This window comes from Passer domesticus, chromosome 22 (assembly GCF_036417665.1).
Source record: "Passer domesticus isolate bPasDom1 chromosome 22, bPasDom1.hap1, whole genome shotgun sequence".
NCBI lineage: Eukaryota > Metazoa > Chordata > Aves > Passeriformes > Passeridae > Passer > Passer domesticus.
The window spans coordinates 2,479,266-2,501,853 of record NC_087495.1 but is presented as its reverse complement, the minus strand read 5'-3'; the positions used below and the strand labels follow the sequence as shown (position 1 = coordinate 2,501,853).

The window sequence follows — 22,588 nt, the reverse complement described above, 5'->3', positions numbered from 1 at the left end:
TTGGTTTTCTCTTTCAGGATGCCCAGGAGTTTTCCAAGCTGTTCATGTCCCTGCTGGAAGATACTTTGTCCAAACAGAAAAACCCAGATGTCCGGAACATTGTGCAAAAGCAGTTCTGTGGAGAGTATGCCTATGTCACTGTGTAAGTAATGATTTTGGGAAGACCCTTTTTGTAAATATTTAAAATTTTAGAAGGATTTAGATGGGGAAGATCCTTCCTAGCAACCAGAGCAGGCAGTTAAGCTGCAACAGAAGCACTTTCTGGGAAATATTTATCTTTTCCTTTCCTGTTCCTGTGTGTGTGGTGTTGCTGTGACAGTTCTCCAGCTGCTTTTACTCCTTTAAAGAGAATTTACCAAATAAACCTGAAAGTGAGTTAATGGAGTGGCAGCTCCTGCAGCCAGAAAACAGCATCCTGGGTGTTGTATTTTCATTCTTGTGTTCTCAGAGCTGTGAATTTAATCTTTAAAATAATATAAAATGGTACAATCAAGTTGTGACAGGTCCTGTTAAGCTGTTTAAACCTTCTCTTGGAGTTTCTATGGTGTGGAGGTGTGAATCTCCTTAGCCTGGACCTCACTTTTTCTCCTGGTTTTATTCAAGGAATATTTTACTAAAGAGTTGTGAGCCCCAGTGTGTGAGCCCTGACCTGTCCTCAGATATATTTTTGTCTTCTTTCCTATCCCAGCTGCAACCAGTGTGGCAGAGAATCTAAACTGGTGTCTAAATTTTACGAGCTGGAGTTAAACATCCAAGGACACAAGCAGTTGACAGACTGTATAACAGAATTCCTCAAGGTATGAGCTGGTTGGGGTTGGAGTCCTGCTATTTTTAGCAAGGAATTTCAGTTCCTTCCTCCAATTCACAGCCTTCGAGGTCGGTGTCGGAGTGAAGCCACTGACTTGGCTCAGGGAGATCCATCCAAATGAAAATGTTTTTTTCTGCAGACCCAAAAAATGAGGATTGAGGCGTGGAGCAAGGAATGGCTCTGTGATATCACATGCTCCTGTTACAGCTTTAAAAAGCACTTTAAAGTTGCATTTTTAGTTAAAATACTTTGCCAGGAAAGTTAGGGAAAAGCCTCTGCCTGCTTTGTCATGGATAGCACTGGGAGCACGGCTGCTTTCCCTGTTTTCTGTGTCAGTGCTCATCTGCATAGCAACAGGAGACATTCCCTGCTGAAAAATGTGCTCTCAGAAGTACCAGGGAGCGCCGGGAATAGCTGCAGGAACAGCTGCAAGTGCCCTCAATTCAGCTTCAAAATTTGTCTGGATCTGAAGTTCAGCTCTGGCACACTAACGTGTGGATCCCACTCAAACTATTCAGGACAGAACTGACCTGAACCCTTTCCCTGAGCTCCTTGCTTGCTGGTGCACTCAGCAAAGCAGTTGCTCTGCCTAGAAGGTCTGCTGTGAAAAAAAACTGGTTTGGGTGCACAGATTAAATTCCTGAATTGGAGAACTTGGCATTTGTCTGCTCCTCCTTGACACTGAAAAACCCTGTGACGTTTTTTAGGGGGGTTGGAATTTTCCTCTGGCCTAACCCTGCCCTTGGATCTGCTTAGGCAGTGAGTGACTCCAGCAGGGTGATTTTGGGTGGCTGAGCAGAGGGTTGTAGTTTCCAGGCTAAAATGTGGCTTTACATTAACTGGATCCATGTGAACTCATAAAAAGGGTGATTTAATTATTTTCTTTGATATAAGCCAGCTCAGTCAAGCAAGGAGCAAGAGTAAGAGACCTGAGAACTTGGAATGGGGCTTGAGTCAGTCTAAAATTTGCCTTAAAGTGAGAGTAGCCTGCTATGGTCATGCTGTAAAGTGCAGTCATTAGTGTGTCTTTAACTCAGGAAAATTTGGGCAGCAGCTGAGAAGACACTTAAATAGTTAAAATAACTTTGGTGCTTCTCATTCTCCAGCTGTTGAGTAGCTCAATTGACTTTTCAGTGCTGACATGTTCTCAAGACCTTTCCCTCTGCCTCTCCCACTACTCAGGAGGAAAAACTAGAAGGGGACAATCGTTATTTTTGTGAGACTTGTCAGAGCAAGCAAAACGCCACGAGGAAGATCCGGCTGCTCAGCCTGCCCTGCACCCTCAACCTGCAGCTCATGCGCTTTGTGTTTGACAGGTGAGTGGGAACACTCTGGGAGAATCACTGCCCTGCTCTTCCTGCTTTAATGTGGGGTGTCTGAGCCTCTCGAGGGGTGCTCAGGGCGGTTCAGGGGAGGTGTTTTGGGATGGGAGCTGTTGTTGCTGTGCCCTGAACCTCAGCTTTGCCTCTGCACAGACAAACTGGCCACAAGAAGAAGCTGAACACCTACATTGGCTTCTCAGAGCTGCTGGACATGGAGCCTTTCATGGAGCAAAAAAGTGAGTTTAGGGCAGTTTTTTGTTACCTTTGCTCATTGCCTCTTGGCAGATCTCTAATTCTGTTTAGGAGGAAATTCCTCCCTGTGAGGGTGATGATGCACAAGCTGCTCAGAGAAGCTGTGGCTACCCCTGGATCCCTGGAGGTGTCCAAGGCCAGGTTGGACAGGGCTTGGAGCAGCCTGGGATAGTGGAAAGTGTCTCTGCCCACGGCAGAGAGGTGGAGCTTTAAAATCCTTTCCAACCCAAACCATTCTGGGATTCTGTGATTCCTCTGAATCCTCTTTTTGATTAAAACTTCTGTCCAGAGTAGTTTAAAGCCCATATTTCAAGTAACATTCTTGTTATTAAGCCACAACCCTCTCAGCAATGTCCTGAAGCGCTGTGAGTTCCAGTGCAGGCTTTGGTGCCTGGTGAAAACGGGGTTTTAGGCCAGGAAGGATGAGGGCTTTGGCTGCAGAGCTGTGTGTAAGTGCTGCTTGCCTTGCAGACGGGGTGTACGTGTACGAGCTGAGCGCTGTGCTCATCCACCGTGGAGTGAGTGCCTACTCCGGGCACTACATCGCCCACGTGAAGGACCCCCAGACAGGAGAGTGGTACAAGTTCAACGACGAGGACATCGAGAAGATGGAGGGGAAGAAACTGCAGCTGGGAATTGAGGAAGATTTAGGTAAAACCTTTCAGTTGTGAGTGCCCTTTTAAAATAACTTCCTACCACAAGCACGGGCGTCCCCAGATGCAGCCTGCTGCTCCTCCCCAGAACGGGCTGTCGTGGCTCAGAGGAAGGTGGGAAACAGCAATCCTGGTGATTGCAGCCAGATTTGCTTCGTTTCAGCCCCGTGTGAGTGTTTACACCTCATGATCAGCTGCTCTAGTGTTTCTCTGGCTGCCACATGGCAGATAAGACGCTGATAACACGGGCAGAGGGTTCCTATCAGGGAGCAACAGGCGGGTGCCACTTCCTTGGAACAGATAAGGAGAATGCTTTCAGTTTCCTTAACACATTATGGTTTTATTTCCACTGAGGTGTTTTACTTGGAGGCAGTAAAAAAGATTTTGATCCAAATAACAACTTGGAAGCTAAAACTGCCTTTTTACTCTGAGCTTTTTCCTTGGTGCTTTTCTGTTTTACTGGCTTGTTGTGTGCTGCCCATATCACTGTGTTCCTGGACTGAATTTCTTGGAAAGCTTGGGCTGAGGTTGGACCTGTGGATTTCTTACTCTGCAGTCAATAAATAAGAGCAGCTCATTTGGAGTTGAAATGATTTTGTAGTGACTCAGTGTTCTGTAGTGCAGGTGCTCACAGCAGGAAAAACCAGGGAAATTATGTAGAAATTCACTTGCAGTGCAAGCAATCTATTCCCAGGAATTGTTACCCACCAGGATGCTTTGCTGTGGTTAGAATTTATGGAATGTTGTTTTTCTTTAAAGCATCTTCAGAGAAAAAAAGCCCTGCAGATTTAAGTGCTCCCTTGGTTTGGTGTAATGGAGCCTTCATCCATTTCCTTGTTCCCACCTGCACAATGCTTCTTGAGGTGCTGGAATGTGTCCAGAGATGGGCAGTGGAGCTGAGGAAGGGTCTGGAGCACAAGGAAAAGAGTCTGGAGAACTTCTGAGGAGCAGTTGAAGGGGCTGGGGGGCAGGGCTCAGCCTGGAGAAAAGGAGGCTCAGGGGGGACCTTCTGGCTCTGCACAGCTCCTGACAGGAGGGGACAGGCAGGGTGGGTCAGGCTCTGCTCCCAGGGAACAGGGACAGGAGGAGAGGGAACGGCCTCAGGCTGGGCCAGGGGAGATTTAGGTTGGATATTGGCAAAAATCCTTCATGGAAGGTGTAGTCAGGCATTGAGGAGGCTGCAGGGCAGTGATAGAGTCACCATCCCTGGAGGTGTTCAAAAAGTGTCTGAACGTGGCACTTGGGGACATGGGTTAGTGCTGGGCCTGGCAGTGCTGGGTTAATGGCTGGCTGTGATCATCTTGGAGGCTTCTCCAGCCTTAGTGATTCCATGGTCCTGCTCTGTCCCATCCCCTTGGCTCCCTGTGCTCGGGCCAGCCCAGGCTGGAGCTGGCCGGACATCTAGCGGTGCACAGGGAAACTGAGCCCTCAGCAGCTCCCGGGCCAGCTCAGCCTCTGTGTGCACCCTCCCCACGCAGCCAGTGCCACAAATGAGATGCAAGTAAACTCCTGTGACCTCAATTTTATAAAGTCGCATGCTTAACTGCAAGTAAATGTTTTTATTTCTCGTATTTCAATTCAAGGCTGTTTGGAGAATAGAAGTAAAGTGTGTTTAGGAGGCTCTTAAGGCTGGGAGCTCAATATTTGTATCAAGTTTTGATGTAATTTGCCTGTTCCAGGCAAAACTGAGGCCTTTCTTTGTTACAAATACATGTAGCAGCAGGAGAAGGTCAGTAACATAAACTGAAGGTCTGTGGGGGAGAGAGTCTTGGCCATGCAGATGGGAACAATTCAGAAAATTCTTGGATTAAATGCAAATAAATAGAGTCTGGGAAGTCCCCTGGATGGTGTGGCGGGGGAAGGCACGTGAATTTTTTCAGAATTTGGGGGAAAGAAACTTAATCATTCAATGGCCCACTTAGAGTTCAATTTATAGAACGCTGTTGCTTTAATTTTTTTCTTTATTTTAAATGGTTTGATTTTTGAAGCTGCAGCTGTAGATAAGTGTTTTCCTTGCCTTAGAATCCATCTGGAAACAGCAGCTCTTGCAACACAACTTTACATCCCCCAGCAGCTGCTCAAAAACAACCCTTTCCATGGCTCTTGGCTTCCTAAAAGCTTTGCTGTGTTTTTTTCATATCCACAATCACCTGTAAATATGATTTTCTTCCCTGAGGATTTGACTCTTTTCTTTGGAGTCAGGACAGCAGAACAAGAGGCAAAAGGGAGAAAGGATGTTTTTCCAAGAGTGGCTTTTGGCTCAGAGAAGTTCCACTGGGGAGAGAAGAAAGGCTCTTGAGAAGGGAGGTTCAGAACAGGCTCCTAAATTTAGTCCCTTTGATTTACCCAGAAAGGCTGGAGAGATTTGGGGCTTTCTGTGGGATACAATTTTGAGTCTTGCCAAGCCCAGTGCTTGGCACAGATGCCTGGCACAGGGAGGCTGGCTGGGTGGCAAGCTCCTGCCATTAATGGAGGATCGGGGAAGGAGCTGGATGTTGCTGAGGCTGTGCCTTCTGTTCCCACAGCGGAGCCGTCGAAATCGCAGAGCCGCAAGCCCAAGTGCGGGAAGGGCACGCACTGCTCCCGCAACGCCTACATGCTGGTGTACAGGCTGCAGAGCCGCGAGAGGTCCCTCAGCGTGCAGGTGCCAGGTGAGTCCTGGGCCCTCACAGCCACCCCTCGCTGTCCAGGTGAGTCCTGGGGCCCTCACAGCCACCCCTCACTGTCCAGGTGAGTCCTGGGGCTCTCACAGCCATCCCCCACAGTCCAGGTGAGTCCTGGGGCCCTCACAGCCACCCCTCACTGTCCAGGTGAGTCCTGGGGCTCTCACAGCCATCCCCCACAGTCCAGGTGAGTCCTGGGGCCCTCACAGCCACCCCTCACTGTCCAGGTGAGTCCTGGGGCTCTCACAGCCATCCCCCACAGTCCAGGTGAGTCCTGGGGCCCTCACAGCCATCCCTCACTGTGCAGGTGAGTCCTGGGGCCCTGCCTGTCCTTCCCTCACTGTCCAGGTGCCAGGTGAGTCCCTGGTGGGCCAGGAGGTGGAATGTTGCTTGAAGACCCATTTAGGGCTAGGAAGTTCCTGGAGCCCCTTTGCTGTGCTTCCAGGCTGGGAGAGCTGGAGAAGGCCCCAGGGAGATCCTGGAGCCCCTTCCAGTGCCTAAAGGGTCTCCAAGAGAGCTGGAGAGGGAATTGGGACAAGAGATGGCGTGCCAGGACAAGAGGGAATGGCTTCCCACTGCCAGAGGGCAGGGTCAGATGGGATATTGGGAAGGAATTCCAGTCTGTGAGGGTGGGCAGGCCCTGGCACCAGGGTGCCCAGAGAAGCTGTGACTGCCCCTGGAAGTGTCCAAGGCCAGGTAGGATGGGGCTTGAAGCAACTCAGGATAGTGGACGGTGTCCCTAGGTGAAAAAAAAATGATCTTCAAGGTCCCTCCCAACCCACTCCAGGATTCCATGATTTTTGACTGTTAGCCATGAGCCCCAAAGGTGCTCTCTGGCACCTTGGTGTCTTGAGCAGTGAACCCCCTGGGTTTTCCCAGCACTTAATTAACATTAAACTGCCAGTCCCTCCCGTGTGCCCACTCAGACATTGCTCTGTTACCACGCTGGGAAGGGGTCAGGAGGAGATCATCCTGCTGGGATTCACCACTGTGATCCTGCTTGGATCCCGAAGGTGCAGGAGAGCAGTGTGCTTAAATGTCATCAGCAACACACGAGGAGGTGAATAATCCTGACAGATGTCAGGTTCCCTCTGTGCCTGCTTCAGCTCTGCCACATCAGGAATAAATGACATGAAAATAAAGAGGCTCCGAGCCCCCAGTGGGAATTTGGGCCTTCGTGTTGTGCTTTAGAATTATGGGGGTGCCAGAACTCCCTGTGGGCTTTGCCTGTGGGTTTAATGTTTCCTGTTCGGCTGCACCCTGATTAGAAATACTAATTAGGCCCCTTGTGCTGAGGTGTGTTCCCCCTTCCCTCATTTTCTGTGGGGTGGGGACAGCAGAGGTGGCATTTGGATCTCTGCAGAGGGGGTAAATCATACACCTTATTCCCCCCTAATAACACCCCAAACCTTTCCCAAGCCCCCCCTGTTTAAAACACACCCTCCAAGACAAAACTTCAGGAATTAGCACTAATTCCTGCCTGGATCTGTATTTTCAGCCTGTTTCCTGAGCTTTCTTACTCTCCCTTTCCTCCTACCCCTCTGCCCAAAACAATAACTGAACAAAAACCTCCCCACCCAGCTCCAAATTCCTGCACAGCCCCGCGGTTGCCTTTGTTTCCCGTGGAATCCTGCCAGGGAACAGGGAGTGAAGGGCAGCAGTCGAGCTCTGCGGTTGTGGGGAGGTTTCATGCAACTGTAAATTTGAGGCATTTTGCTTTGATGCCGTTAAAAAGCGGCTTTTCCGGGACAGTGGAGAGACGTAACTTGGCTCTGATCTCAAGGAGGTCAGCCTGGTTAGTTTGTAATACTGGATATTCTCCCAAGGTGGATATTTTGGTCAAGAATTAACCTTTTTGCAGCTATTTTAGCTCTTCAGAGTAATTCTAAATAGGAAAAGGCCTCAGATAAGCAGAGCTTCTTCCCCCACTGCTCCCTCGCACCAGCTCTCTGAGGGAAGTAGTTTATCTTCTTTTTTTCCCTGCTGAGGTTTGGTTTGTTTGGGGTTTTTCCATCAGTGGCAGCAAAAATCCCCATTTCCTTCACCTTTCTGTTGATCTGCCCTGGCTAATCTCCCATCTCCTGAGGGCTCTTTGCCCTTGGGTTTGCAGCATGCTGGATCGCAGGTCGTGACAGGCTTCGGGTGTATCCAGAGGGTGAAGAGCTTTTGTTTCCCCAGGAATGATGAGGAAGGACAGAGGAGCTGCACTTAACATTGCAACTAACCCCAAGTGAATTATTTTCTTGGGTGCAAAACTTTGCATTTAATCATCTGCAGCCCTCAGTATCAGAGAGCAATGTCCACGTGCTTGGCTTGGGGGAAGACCTCGCCCAGCAAGGCTGCGGGAGGGAATTTTTAGGTTTGTTGTCCCCAGATAACCCATGGTAATTAACATAGCTGGCATTTTCCCTTCAATTCCTGTTATTTTTTTTCTTTCCCAGCTTTTCTGCAGGAGCTGGTAGAGCGGGATAACTGCAAGTTTGAGGAGTGGTGCAACGAAATGGCCGAGATGCGCAAACAGAGCGTGGCCAGAGGCAAGATCAAGCACGAGGAGGTGAAGGAGCTCTACCAAAGGTTACCCGCCGAAGCTGGTCTGTAAGACATTGTGGAGTATTGCTGTAGTAGAGCTGTTAAGCTTAGGAATGATTTGTGACTAACTCCCAACTCCTGTGGCCTTGCTGGAAAGCATTCCCGCAGCCCTCTGCAAGGGGAGAGCTTCATGCATGCTTACATTTGTTTTCCCTTGCTTCTTTTCCTGCCTTAACCTATTTTTCTCCTTTCTTTGCTCATTCTCGTGGCCTCTGGCATCGCTAATTCCCTCCTGCTCCTTCCCCATCCGTCAGCCTCATGCTTTGTGACTCTTTTCTTCTGCCTGGTGAGCAGCTCAGCTCGTTAGGATCATCGAGGCGGAATAACTGCCTGCTCCCAAATTGCCAGCTCACAGCAGGTTTGGGAGCTGGTGAGCCCGATTCATCAGCAGGTAACAGGCTAAGAGAATGTCTGACCTCCAGCAGAAGATTACTGGATCCATCCCTGCCAGTGCTTCACTGCTCCACGTCTCAGTTTTGTAGGGAGACTGGGGTTAAGCTTTTTCTCCTTCTCTTTTTGTCTTGTTGCTTCAGCACACTGAGTTTTATTTCCCACCTTGTTTTTCTTGCCCATCTCTCACAAAACTTGCTCTATCTATCCAGCCCAGGGAATTTATCTTCACTGTGTGCCTCTCCTAAAAACTACAGAATAATTACAATTGAAGACTTCAAAGTGGGTTTAATTGTGTGACCTGTAAGAGAATTCACTGTTCAGCTTTTATTATTGGATGCTCAGAGTCCACCATGAGATTGGAATAGCCCAACAGCAAACTCTTGTTCCTGTAAACATCTGCCTCTCCAGTTTGGGAATGCAGGTGCTTAACTCTGGAGCAGGAAGGTGTCACAGCTCCTCGTGAGCCTGAGCAGCACTCAGATGTCACTGTGAGATCAGAGTTGTGCTGGAGGGATGAACCTGCCCTGAGTCATCCATGAAAAGGAGCAGCAGCACAGTTCCAGTGTGCTTTTCCTCAGCAGGAACAAAAGAGTTTGCTCTCGGCAGTTCTGATATGACAGAGGAATAAATCTCAAAAAATACTATTTTTATAAGTGCAGGTGAAGCTCTTCTGCCCCAATTTAGAGATGACATGACCTGAAACTTTGCCCTGAGGCACCCTCTGCCTGCTGCTGGCACATCATGGGCACAGCACTTCCAGCACAGCTGGAGGCAGCGTCATTCCAGCCCTGCTCCAGGTCCTATCTCTGTGGAGCTCGGGGCTCTCTCTGCAGCTGTGCAGACACGTTTTCTGCCAGCTTTGTGGAGCCTGCCCCAGAAAACCCTCCTTTCTGGGGGAGGCAGTTTCATCCCAAACTAGCAAACCGGTTCTGACAGCGATGCAATTCTCTGGAGGTCACGGCTGCGGCGGGCATTGCGTAAGATGAAAACACCGTGGATTGAGGCTGTGGAGGAAAAGAGGCTTCACAGAGCTCCAGTGCAAGCTGGAGACACAATGTTTTCCTGTCTTCTGTATTTTCCTCTTGCTTCTCTGTTGCTCCCTCCCAGGAAACGTAAAGGATTTTTGCTCAGTTATAAATGTCACTCACGGGTGCATTTCCCCACGGTTTCAGAGCTGCCCTCGTGGCAGCACAGAATGGGTTTGAATTCTTCCTAATTTCTTCGTAATTTCCCAGTCGTCCACTGAAAAGTTCTGTACTGTGCCTCAGTATTGAGATACAGGGGTTTCACCCCAACCTGCTCATACAAGCACTGACCTGCTCCTGAACCTGGGCTTTGTATTTCTTTTTCAGCAAACAAGGGCAAGCCTGCTGCACTGCTTCAGCAAAAACCTAAGCATTTTTCCATATGTACTGTAAATTTTAGAATTTTCACACCTAAAATTGTAAGAGACACTGAAAATTTGTGTGCTGAAAGGACAGGGGGAACACTGATTTAATCTCTGCTGTTGTTGCCTTTAATTTTCAAATTACCCCAGTGAACTCTTCTCTGTTGTAGAAAAAGCCTGTAATGCATGATCATTATTTAAATATTATATCAGTCCCTTGGTGGATGATAGCAAAACCTTCCCCTTTCCTCGACTGCTCTCCAGTAATCCCCAAAAGGTTTGAAAGCACTCCCATTCCTCCTTGGAGCTGTTGCATATTGGTTGCTGAATCCAAAATGATCTGCACATCTTCATATCAAAATGATCTGCTACAGTTTCATGTAGCTCCTGTCTTCCAAATCCGTGACACTGAGATCAGAATGGGGTGGGAGTAGCTGGATCAGACCTTTGAAAACTTGTACCTTCGAGATTTAATCAACAGTGATTGCCTGTTAATTTTTAAGAGTAATTATAAAATACCACCTGGTGTTGGAGCTGACATGTACGGTCTTGTTTCTCTTTGTGGTTTCTCCCCTCCCAGGTTCCCCCTACGACTTCATCTCTCTGGAATGGCTGCAGAAGTGGCTGGATGAGTCCACTCCTCCCAAACCTATTGATAACACAGCCTGCCTGTGCTCCCATGGCAAACTCCATCCTGATAAAATATCCCTGATGAAGAGGATATCGGAATACGTGGCCGACTTCTTCTACCGGCGATACGGAGGAGGGCCCCGGCTCAACGGTAACATCCTCCCCAAGTCACCTCCTGCCATGTGGTTTGGAGCCTTGTTCTGGTCCCAGCCCTGTTCTGAGCCATCCTTTATCATCCTAACTCTATTTCAGTGCATGGCTTTAGTGCTGCCTTATTGCCAGGGGATTTTTTTAGTACCACTTAATTCTGTTACCATTTCCCAAATTCGTTTAGGGTGATTGCAGGGTCTGCTTTGGCCCTGGGCTCTGCTCAGGGAAGGGCTGTTCCTGGAGGAATTGCTGTGGAGGAATGGGGAACTTAGCTTAGGAAACATAATACTTGGAAGGTTTGAAGGCGATTCTAGAAAATAAAACTTGCACATGCAACACTCCAAACTCTTGACAATTATTTTCTGAGCACCCACAGCTCCTGTGTGGGCTGGGTTTCATGGAGTATTCAGGCCAAAAATATCCCTTCCTGTCTGTCACCTCATCCAAGGAAGCACTTACCTGTTAGCCTGCTCCTCTTGAAGCATCTACCACACATCCTGCTTTTCAGGGTCAGCCCAGCCCCTCCAGGCTTTGGACATCCCTTCATCAAGCCCCAGGTTTCATTCCTTTTAGGAAGTTGCTCAGTAACTCCCACTGAGACCAAATTAGCTCAGCTCCTACTGGGAGCTTGTAGGGAAGAAACTGCTTGTGACGCAGGCAGCCTTTGTGGGGAAAAACAGGGCAAGGTTTATTAGTCAAGTGGAAGATTGCCTGAAGGGTTGTGGGTTGAGTATGGCTGGCAGGGAGGGAGGGATGGGTAAAAGGATGGATGGACACGCTGCTTCCCTTCTCCTCTTGCTCCAGGATGCAGATCTAAGTACACACCCAGCTCCAGGATGCAGATCTAAGTCCACACCCAGGATTTCCACTCCCTTGGTCCAGGGCACCTTGCAGGAGGGTGGATTTTCTGGGTTGAACTGGCAAAGTGCCACAACACAGGTGCTTGTTTTCCTGGCATTTCCTGCCTCCTGTGCCTGGGTGCTGGGCTGCCCTGGCTCCCTGTGACTGCAGGCTGTGGGTACCAGGAGCTGTGAGAGCAGACCTGTGAAGCAGCAGAACAGATCACAGCTCGTTTGAAGTATTTTATGCTTCTTTAAGCTTCAAACGTGGCCTGATGTGGCTGTAACCCCCAGGATTTCCTCATTTGCACATGAAATCGCCCATCCTTAGGCAGGATAGTTGGCACACACCTGTCTAAGAGCCTTCAAACCAGCAGGAAACGACCTGTGCAATAAATCATGCAATTAAGAGTGTAAAAACCTGTGGTTTTTTTCCCCCCTCCCCAGTCAAAGCACTCTGCAAGGACTGTGTGGTGGAAAGGTGTCGAATCCTGCGGCTGAAGAACCAGCTGAACGAGGACTACAAAACCGTCACCAACCTGCTGAAGATGACAGTCAAGGGGTATGCAAGTCCCAAATGCTGTCAAAGATGCTTTTTAGAAGTGCTTAAACAGCTTTTTCCTAAAGATTTCCCTGTTTGGGCTCTGCAGAAGGGAGCTGTGCTTTTGGGGTGCCAGTGCTGTTGTCTCCCTACAGGAACGACGGGTTCTGGGTTGGAAAAGCTTCCTTGAGGAGCTGGCGTCAGCTGGCTCTGGAGCAATTAAATGAGCAAGATGAAGATGCAGAGCACAGTAATGGAAAAATGAATGGAAATGCACAAAACAAAGGTATTTACTTCTGATTTCCTCCTAATTTCTGCTGCTGTAGAGAGCCACCAGTTCTGCCTGATCCCTCCTAACAAAAAACACGTCAGAGGTTTCTGTAGCTGTTTTGTTCCCCTTGTATGAGTAGGGAGGAAAGGATAATAAATCGAATTTTAAAAGGCCTTCATTTAAGGAGCTTTTTCTTTGCTAAACTTGAAAACTGCGGGGTGATCTTCATGCTGGAGAGGGAGATGAGGTGATAAGTGGTTTTACAAAGCTGTGTGAAATTACCACCCCAGACTCATGATCTTTCATATCCACTTTTCTCTGAATGAGAGTGCACAGGGAAGGAAGAAACGTGAAAATTACCTTGGGAAAGGGATGATGATGATGTTTATTGTGAAGGTTGAGGTATGAAACAGCACAGCTGATGCAGCAGCACTGGGAAAACACAGCCTGGGAACAAAAATCATGAATTGCACTCCATTCTGTGCCCATATCACGAGAATAGATGGAGGTTTTATTTGCCTTCTGCTCTTTAAATGTTTGAAAATCGTATTTTCTTGAGCTTCTCTGAACTGGGTAAGAAGCTTGTTGGAATGAAAGTGGGAATGATGGCTCAGGGCATTGATCCTGGACTGGAGGGCACCTCAGCCCCCCCCCCCCGATAAGGAGGAGCACTCGTGGAGAAAAAACGGGTGTTTGACTTAGCACTCATCGTTCCTCGGGGTGACTTCGATTCACAACAGGTTGCAACTCCCAGTAGTGCATTTGAATCACCCACCAGCCAAGTTGCTCGTTAGGCAGCTCATTAGAGGCTCTTGCTGACACGTCATTGTCTTGATGATGCTCCATTTAGTGGCCGAGCTTGACTTTAACTAATTTAGAGATGGATGTAGGGTTTGTCAGCCCCCTGGTAGGCTCCCCCTCAGATTGTCAGGCAGCATCTGGTTTAGATCAGGAATTTTGCCAGGAATTCTGCTCCTTTTGCTCTTACCTAGGCTTGTGTTTAGGTTAAACTCGGAGATGTCTGGGAGCAGGGAACCCCTGCGGTGTTCCAGCCCTAACAAATGCATCCTTTGTAATCTCACAAAGGCCTGGCTTGTGCTCCACGCACTTCAAAGCCCTCCTACGTGACCTGGGGGCTGTAATCCCGCCTGCCCAGAGGCCAAGACATCGGAGAATAACAAATTTCCTTCCAAATTTTCCCTTGGGTGAGGGGCTTTGCTGTAATTTGAAAGGCGACCGTGCTCCTTTCCCTGTAAGATTTTCTTCCCTGGGAGAGGAACTCTGTGCAATCCTCTTGTACTATTATTTTTTTTAATTAGATGAATCAAATGAAGAGAAGAGGGAGGAGGAAGAGGAGTTAAATTTTAATGAAGACATCGTTTGCCCACATGGTGAGTCTCTCCGGGGGATGGAGCTGAATATCTCCATTGTTGCCCACTGCTGCAGGCATTAACCTTGTAGCCTTTGCTCCAACTGTGGCCAGCTTGAGGAGTCACACAATTAAGTGGGCTTAATTCTCATTTTCCTGGTGTTTCTTGCCTCAAAAGTTTTCCTTGCAGCCAAACTCTGTGAAGACTCAGCCAAGCAGAGCTGTCAGATGCTGAGCTTCCCATCCTTGCATGGGCAGCACCAAAGCTGTGCAGCCATTTGGAAGCTCTAAAAGCAGTAAGAGAGGGAGAGGTGATGTAGATCAGTCCAGGTGGGAGCTGAGAGTCTGTTTAATATCCTGGTTTGCATTAAAACAGGAGCACTCACCCGGCACCTGGGCCAGGACCACTCCTGGATATCGATTTCCCAACCTGCTGTGCTTTGCTGTCTGTTTACGTAAGGTTTTCACCTCCTATCAGTTGTTTTGAAAGTGATGCCTCATTAGCTGCACCCTTGGCTACCCTGATGCTTTAATCTCACTTTTAAAGCTTGTGTTCCCAGCCATAAATCCCAGTTTTACTTAAGCTCCTGTTTGTAGGCATCACTTTGTGGGGAGGCTCCATCTTATCTCAAACAGAAGGAAAAATGGCATCAATTAGCCACACATCTCCTGTCATCAGGGGTAGTCAAGAACCTGGAGTAAGAGAAATCTCATTTTCAAGCAGTGTTTAAGCACTTTGTCACGATTTTAGCTGTTACTCAGTGCCTTGAACGCTGCATTTCCCTTTGCCTCGAGGCTGCTGCAGTTCAATAAAAGCATGGAGCGTGTGGATGGAACATTTAGGGAGCCAGACACGATAAAAAATAGGCCAAAAGGCCTTTGGAAAATGTATGGTGTTAAATTGCTGGTTGATCTGTGACTTGGGGTCATAGCAGAATAAATAATACTAAATAAGGGGCTGCTGGCAGGGCAGGTTTTGTTGTCTTGAGTTAACCTCTGATTATTCATGGAAAACAAGCTTTCCACCTTGAAAAACTCCCTCTGCAGTGGATCAGCAAATCTGTAGTCTTGTTCCTACGGCCTTAATTTTGTGGTGGAGGAGGTTCCTGCCTCCATGGTAGGCTCTGGAAAAGCAGTGCTGGATCTGGGAGGGCTGGCTGGCCTCCAGGAATGCCACCCGGGCGTTCCCTTCACAGCTCCCTTTGCATCCCTGCTGCAATTCCCCGCTCTCCAGTAGCTGCCTGATCCCAGGGAATTTTTCCAGATACCAAGTTAAGCCTTCTTTGATGTCTGTGCCCAAAACATGTCCCTGGATGGTGGGAGTGGGAAGCAGGGTCAGCAGTGGTTGGGTTCATCTTCCAGATGGCAAAACACTTGTGCCCTGCAGACCCAGAGCTGATTTTTCCACCTCTTTCACTCGCTGTATTAATCTGTTTTCATTAATCATGGGTGTCAAGGCACTTATTTGTACAAACTCCTTTTCCCCATCCTTGCTGGCTCTGGGCAGCATCCTGGGCCAGCCTCCGGAGCCATTTGGCCTTGTTGGATGAAGCTCAAGTGGCCAAGTGCTGCACCGAGGCCTGACCTTTGTTTATTAGAGGAAAAGCAGGAGGGGAGCATTGCTATTTTTTCCTCTTCAGGGCTGGCCAAATTCCAGGCTGGGCTGGAGGGAGTCCGTGGGCCTGAGGAGCTGCTTGTCATGTTAAAGAGCTGCTGGAGGGTGGGGAGGAGGGAGTTCCTCTCCCTCTCCTCTCCCTGCAGCTCTCCAGGCTATAGAAAAGCAGATAATAAGGGATTGTGCCCTTTGGACACCACAGTTGCTGTTTTCCTTCCCTCTTGCTGCTGCAGTCCCTGCTGAGGTGACTCGGATATTCCCAGCTCCCGTTCACATCCCGGTGTCGCAACGGCTGCTCCCCGTGTTCCTCCTCCCTGCACAGGGACTTCCAGCTGCTGGCTCCCAGGGAGATGTGGTTGTGTTTTCCCCTTGGCCATCAGCAGCCCTGTGAGTGGGCAGCTGGTCAGATCCCAGAGCCTTCTCCCGTTTTTCCAAGCCTTGTTTATCCGGCCAGCACGTGTCGTCCTTGTACACGTGTGTCCCAGTGCCTGAGTGTGCCTCCTGCTCCCACCCCTGAGGCCGCAGGAAAGATGGCTCCTGGAAATCCTCCTTGGGGTCTTGGAGCTGCCTGAGCATCAGGATAGATAATCCTGATAGCAGGGTAAATAATGCTGATGGATAAATAAGAGTTCTGGGGGTAGCTGGTAAATGTCCTTGGTATCTTCATGTCCAGTTATTCCCCAGAGCAGATTTAGGGTGCAAAATCTGCCTTTTCCACATTTTCAGATGCTTGGATAGGGCACATGAAGCTCTATTGATATTCTGCAGTGGGAGTTTGGGGTTTTAAGGATGTGGAAGGCACCTGGTTTCATGGGACACAGGGTTGTTATCCTGGGGCTCAGCAATGGTGTCACCATGAGGAGGATGTAGCTGTGCATAGCCAGGATCAGATAACAGCAGCCCTGTGCCCTCTGGCTTTTCCCCACATCCCTACTTGTGTTTGATCAGCTGCTTAGGCCATGATCTTGGAAATCTAAAGAGCATTTTTACAAATTAAAGTCATATTATTATTATTATTCTCTGTCTGAAGGAAGCAAGGAAGGAGTTGAAGGTGACTTTACTGGTTTTTGCTGACGTGGTGTTGGCTGATAAATGTGTGGATTTCTTCCCCACATTTGTTCCTTGTAATCTCTTCAATCAAGGCTGCAAAACATCCCTGAGCATGTTGTGATCAAAGCCTTTCCTTGATTCCCTCCCTGCAGGTGACCTGTGCATCTCTGAGAACGAGCGGAGGGTGGTTTCCAAGGAAGCCTGGGAGAAACTCAAGCAATATTTTCCAAAAGCCCCCGAATTCCCAAACAACAAAGAGTGCTGTTCCCAGTGCAAGGTATTTGCCAAATACTCCTCTTCTGTTGACTGTAAATACTGCCTGTATTTTTGGTTTTCCTTTTTAACACAACCCTGCCATGGAGGAGAATAAAGTCACCTTTGGTAGGAGCTGGGATGTAATTAACTGTTTCCTGCAGATTTTGGAGCGTGAAGGGGAGGAAAATGAAGCTCTGCATAAGATGATGGCCAGCGAGCAGAAGACTTCTCTCCAGAACCTGTTCCATGATAAATGCAGGCCTTGCCTGGGCAGCTGGCCTCAGGTAGGGAAGGAGGGGGAGCAGGGAACACAGCCAGGCTTGGGAGAGGATTTTGTTGGCTTTAATCCCTCTCCTGCCCAGAGAAGCTGTGGCTGCCCCATCCCTGGAAGGGGCCAGGTTGGATGGGCTTGGGGCACCTGGGACAGTGGAAGGTGTCCCTGCCCATGGCAGGGGGTGGAAGGAGATCCCAAACCATTCCACAGCCACTCACCAGTGTGTGCCAGCAGAGCTCTCAGGAGTGTTGTGCTGAGGTGTGACTTCCCTGGATTAGCTGTGCTGGCACAGAGCCCTGCAGAGCCACAGGAATGGCTGGTGTGCCAAGGGAGCTGTGGCTGGCCCTCAGTCAGGGAGATAACAGTGACAATGTTGCTGTCATGGTTGTATCTGGCCCTGGGAGGAGGAAACAGCACAGCCACTTCCCACAGCTCTCCATCAGCCTTGCCCTGCAGGAGGATGCTGGAACACACCTGAACTTTGCCCCACCACCGCCTTTTGCTGCTGCTTGGGCAAAATTCAGGTGTGCTCCAGCATCATCCTGTGTCCCAACAGCTCAGGGAGCTTCCCAAAATGCTGCAGCCCTGCAAAGAGCAGCCGTGGCTGTGCAAACTCTCTCCTAGCAGCTTCTCCAGGAATTCTTGGGGGTTTGAGGTGCCCAGAATGAGCTGTTGGCTCCAGTCCTTGGCTCGTGGGAGTCTCGTGGTGCTGATTAATGGCTGACTGCCATTAATTAATTAATTAATCCTGCCAAGGTGCATTGGCAGGTGTCTGCCTCCATCCCTCGCTGTTCCAGCTGGGAATAAAAACTGAGGCAGCAGAGATCCATGGCTCAAAACCAAAGAGACCCAAAATGGTTTAAAAGGAGTTTTCCTTTCATGCTGAGCTGGAGAGCTCCAGGTCCTGCCAGTGGTGGTTAAGGTTGTATCTGGTTGGATTTGCTTTTGGAGCTGGAGAAAGTTGGAGCTCATCACTGTGGGTCAGACACAGAAGGGTCTCCACCAGCAAGGTTAGATCCTTCTTTCCCTTTTTATCCTCCTTTCCCTTTTAATTTCCTGAGGGAGCCTCATAGAAGAGAGCTGAGGATCTTCCCCTCAAGCCTTTGGAGTTCTCCTGATCCAAAGAAGTTGAGGTTTGGGGAGGAAAACAAGCAGAAATCAAGAGATTAAGGGAAATTAAAAAGCGTGTCTATATATATTCCTCAGGTGTGCTGAGTTTTCCTACAGAAAGATGGAGCAAGCCCTTAATTCTGTCTTTAGGAAGGGAGTGAGGATAAAGGAGAGCATGGAAGTAATTTTGTCACACAGCACTTGGGGGCTGGGTGGTTTCTTGTCCAGGAGCAAACAATTTAAAGGAAGATTGGGACAAAAACCCACAGATTATCCCAAAAACGCTGTCTCATTTGGTGCACAGCTGTGGTTTGGTGTCCCTCCTGCTGCCAAAAGGAAAAACTTGTGGATTTTGACGTTGGAAGCAATTGAGGGATGGTGGGGTGGTCTCACCCCACGCCTGTGGGAGTGAGGGAGTCACCAGCTTCAAACCCTGAGCACCCAGCAGGAGGAACAGCCCTGGGGAGTCCTGGCTGCTCCGGGGAAATGCCCTTTCCCTCTGGGAATCAAAAGTAATTGGATCAAAAGCTCAAGTAACTTTGTAATAAACACAGGATTAGCAATGGCAGTGCTTAGTACCTGATCCCAAATTATTTTGCTTGGCTTTCACAGCCCACTTGGATGGAGTTGTCATGGTAAAGCAGCACTGAGGTCTCGAAGGGAGCGAGCGCTGCCGAAAAACCGAACAGTCATTGTTGGGTTCATTAAAAAGATCCTTTTCCCTCCTCTTTTCCCCAGGAGACGGATGAGCTGTATATTGTTTCGCAGTTCTTTGTAGAAGAATGGAGGAAATTTGTCAGGTAACTTGGCTGGAGGGTTTTGGTGCTTTTTATCTCTTATTTTGGGGGCTGTAGATAATATTTTGCTTCTGACTCGCAGCACAGTGAGCTCGTGGAAACAGTGAAGCTGATTTTTACAGGACTTGTATCAATTGTAATGCGGTGTAAGACTCTGAATTTCCTTGTTTGCTGTGTGTTAACCAGATGGTCAGATTAGCTGGTAACCTGATTAGTTTTTTCATCTGTCTGGAGCTGTATCCCAAAGGTCACTGCTCAGGCTGGAGATGGAAATCTCTGCTGGTCAGAGCCATTCTGCACCGCAGAGGAACGCAGATCTGATTTCCTCATCACCAGCAGTTACTATTCCTTGTTGGAATGCCTTGTGTAAATACTCACCTGTGATTCCTTCCTGTCTTCCTGAAGAATTGTGGGGGTTTTGGTGGGATCCAGCTTTGCAAACCTCTTCCCTTTTGCAGGAGGCCGACGCGCTGCAGCCCCGTGTCCTCCATAGCAAACAGTGTCCTGCTCTGTCCCCACGGGGGGCTCATGTTCACCTTTGCTTCCATGACCAAAGAAGACTCCAAACAGTGAGTTCCTTCCCTTCACACTCTTTCCTTTTGCCGGGAGCCTCGGGAGAACGTTCCCAAAGGAATGCTCCTGCTGCTGAGCCACAGCAAGATAAGGAGTAATCCTTTCCCCTAAAATTAACACCAAGGCTTTCTCAGAGCCACCTCAGCCTTCCTGCAAGGCAAAACTTAAACTGTCCAAGGATGCTGGGTCGGGAAAATAGAGCTTCCTTCAGCTTGGTTTGTTCCTGACAATAACCACTCTGGATTTGGCCAGGCTGCAGAAACATTCTGCTTCCTTACAATTTGCTTTCCGTGAGCCTTCCCCCCCGGAGTGCTGGCTGCAGGGCTGGACTTCATGCTCCACAGCCTTGCTTCTGCAGTGATGCAGCACTAAAAGTAGGAAATCTTCCACTCCTTTCCTCCTCCATCCCTCCCTCCGGCACGACGGGAGCACAGCAGTGTCACTAATCACAGGCTGCTGTTATCTGGGTGTGCAGGCCCTCCCGTGTCGCTGGGTTTTGGACAGATTTTGCAGTTTTTCTTTCATTGACAGACCAACAAGGCAAAGAGGGAGGGATTTCTTGTGAGTTTAGGGCTTGGCTTTTCCAATGTCCTAAAGCACCTGCCTGTTCCTTTGCACAGTATAGCTCTGATATGGCCCAGCGAGTGGGAGAGGATCCAAAAACTCTTTGTTGTGGATCACGTCATCAAAATCACCCGGACACAGGCAGCCGGGGCCGGCCCCGAGAGCGCCCGCTACGCCTCCGAGCCCCGTGAGTGACCCCTGCTCCGGGGGGCTCCTGGGCTGCAAACCCCAGTGCAGGGGGGTCACGGGGAAACTCAGAGCTTGGCAGGGTCCCCCCTGCAGTGCCCTGCCCAGCTCTGGAGTCTTAAGCACAGGAAGGATGTGGAGCAACTGGAGCAAGTCCAGAGGAGCCCACCGAGGTGCTCCAAAGGCAGGAGCCCCTCTGCTCTGGAGCCAGCCTGGGGGAGCTGGGGTGTTCAGTCTGGAGAAGAGAAGGCTCCAGGGAGAGCTCAGAGCCCCTTCCAGGGTGTAAAGGGGCTCCAGGAGAGCTGGAGAGGGATGTGGGATGAGGGCTGGAGGGAGAGGACACAGGAATGGCTTCCCACTGCCAGAGGGCAGGGTCAGATGGGGTATTGCAGAGAAATCCTTCCCTGTGAGGGTGGGAAGGCCCTGGCACAGGGTGCCCAGAGCAGCTGTGGCTGCCCCTGGATCCCTGGCAGTGTCCAAGGCCTGGAGCAATCCGGGGTAATGGAAGATGTCCCTGCCCCTAGCAGGGGTGGATGAGATCCTAAAAGTCTCTTCCAGCCCAAACCACTGTGGGATTTAATGTGGTTAGCAGTGAGGGCCCTGCAGTGGGGCCTCGGAGCAGCTGGAGCAGTGAGATGTTTCCTCCCTTGGTGTGTGCCCAGAGCTGTGCCCTGAGTGCCGGGAAGGGCTCCTGTGCCAGCAGCAGCGGGACCTGCGCGAGTACACCCAGGCCACCATCTACATCCACAAAGTGGTGGACAACAAAAAGGTAGGGACTGTCCCCCATCCCTGCCCAGCCAGGCTGCAGGAATGCCCCGAGGGGGCTGTCACAGCTCCCATGTCCCCAGGACTGGCAGGGATCCTGCTGGTCCATGGTGGTGCTGAGGGCAGAAATCCCCAGCTCTGCAGCTCCAGGCAGCTTTGGCAAAACCAGCAAATTGGGACATTCTGGCTCTGAAAATTCCATCTCCTCGAGGCTGCTTTTTGCCAAACCAAATCCTCTTGTGTTTTCAGGGATGCTCCCAGCTGTTTTCTCTGTCTTAGCTGTGTCCCTAGGCTGTACCTGCTCTCCTCCCCCTCCAGTATTTGTCATTTCCTTTCTTCTTGCTGAAGTGACATTTTAATTCCTGGATAGAAATGAGCTCTTCTCCTCAGTGCTGGTGAGACAATGAACTTGGAGATGAACTTGGATCCCCTGAAGCTGTGAATTTTGCTTTTAGTGGTCTTAAGTGTCAGCATCAGCTCTAGAACTGGTTTTCCAAGTACCCAAAGCTGGTTCTGGTAAACCCCCCCTCCTTAGGGCTCTTAAGAAGGGAGCCAAGGGTGGGCAAGCTCAGATGAAAACAATCTCTGCACTTTTGGGGTGTGGGGTAGGTTTTTTTGGCCTTTCCTTGATTTCCACCTCGCTGCCCATCCCAGGGAGGCGCTGGAGCCCGGGGAAGCACAGGGAGCTGGAGGTGGATGGGCTCCTGCCCTGGATGTGGGATGTGGATCACGCAGCAGCGTCTGGAGCCCCCAGCCACGGGCTCCCAGCCTCAATCCCCAGCCTGAATCCCTCTTGGCTCTGCTGCACGAGAGGCTTGGGTGTTGTATTTTTCTGGCACTGGGCAGGACTGTGCTCACACGTGGGGCTGGCAGAAAAACAGGGAGCTATTCTTTATGGAGCAGCTGGAGCTGGAGAGAGGGGGTGAGAACGTGCCCACGAGATCCCCCAGTAACAGGGCAGCCTCGGCAGGATGGGAAGCAGCAGGAATGCTGGCCAGGATCACTGTCAGCAGCACTGGGAGCCACTGTGCCCTTCCTGCTGGCTTTGCAAAATCAGGGAGTGTTTCCCAGCCCCTCACCCCTTTTCCTCCCTCCTCTGCACCACCTGGTTCTTCCTGGGGGTGAATGGTGCTGCAGAGGGAAGCCTCATCCAGATAAAATCATGGTAGGGTGGCACTGCTGGAATTCAAAGGGCTCTGGGGAATGTTTGGGAGCTGGAATTGCATCATTAATTGCAAATACATTGATGGAGAAGAGAGCTCTTGGCATCCACATCTCCTGGGCTCCTGCAAAGCCCAGTTCCAGCTACAGCGTAGCTGGGAATTTACATCCAGGCAGATCTATGCCTGGAGTGACTTTCACTGGCCTGAACAACCTTTTTATTTTTGTATTTGTGTAAATTATTTAGATTTCACTTGCTTACAACCTCCAGCCCCATAAGTAATGGTGCTGCAGGGGCGGATAAATGTCTTAATTCACAAAAAATACTTTCTCCATGTTGAGGCTTTTGTAATACACTTGGATCAGTCAGG

The 22,588-nt window shown here is 49.7% G+C and overlaps 1 protein-coding gene across 5 annotated transcripts in view; it reads left to right on the top strand.

Annotated features, from left to right (window-relative positions):
• The window catches only part of USP48 (ubiquitin specific peptidase 48), a 31,379-nt gene that overhangs the window by 4,394 nt on the left and 4,397 nt on the right, over positions 1-22,588 (top strand). For 3 of the 5 annotated variants that reach the window (XM_064397059.1, XM_064397058.1, XM_064397060.1), the window contains 17 exons: positions 18-142; positions 689-797; positions 1,991-2,124; positions 2,284-2,366; positions 2,854-3,033; positions 5,561-5,686; positions 8,140-8,289; positions 10,648-10,848; positions 12,134-12,248; positions 12,383-12,513; positions 13,818-13,889; positions 16,685-16,809; positions 16,949-17,071; positions 18,910-18,971; positions 19,427-19,537; positions 20,162-20,292; positions 20,954-21,060. In XM_064397059.1, the coding sequence (XP_064253129.1) occupies positions 18-142; positions 689-797; positions 1,991-2,124; positions 2,284-2,366; positions 2,854-3,033; positions 5,561-5,686; positions 8,140-8,289; positions 10,648-10,848; positions 12,134-12,248; positions 12,383-12,513; positions 13,818-13,889; positions 16,685-16,809; positions 16,949-17,071; positions 18,910-18,971; positions 19,427-19,537; positions 20,162-20,292; positions 20,954-21,060 (2,085 nt within the window). The remainder of the gene's footprint in view (positions 1-17; positions 143-688; positions 798-1,990; positions 2,125-2,283; positions 2,367-2,853; positions 3,034-5,560; positions 5,687-8,139; positions 8,290-10,647; positions 10,849-12,133; positions 12,249-12,382; positions 12,514-13,817; positions 13,890-16,684; positions 16,810-16,948; positions 17,072-18,909; positions 18,972-19,426; positions 19,538-20,161; positions 20,293-20,953; positions 21,061-22,588) is intronic. The other 2 variants (XR_010350114.1, XR_010350113.1) reach the window with 1 other exon arrangement.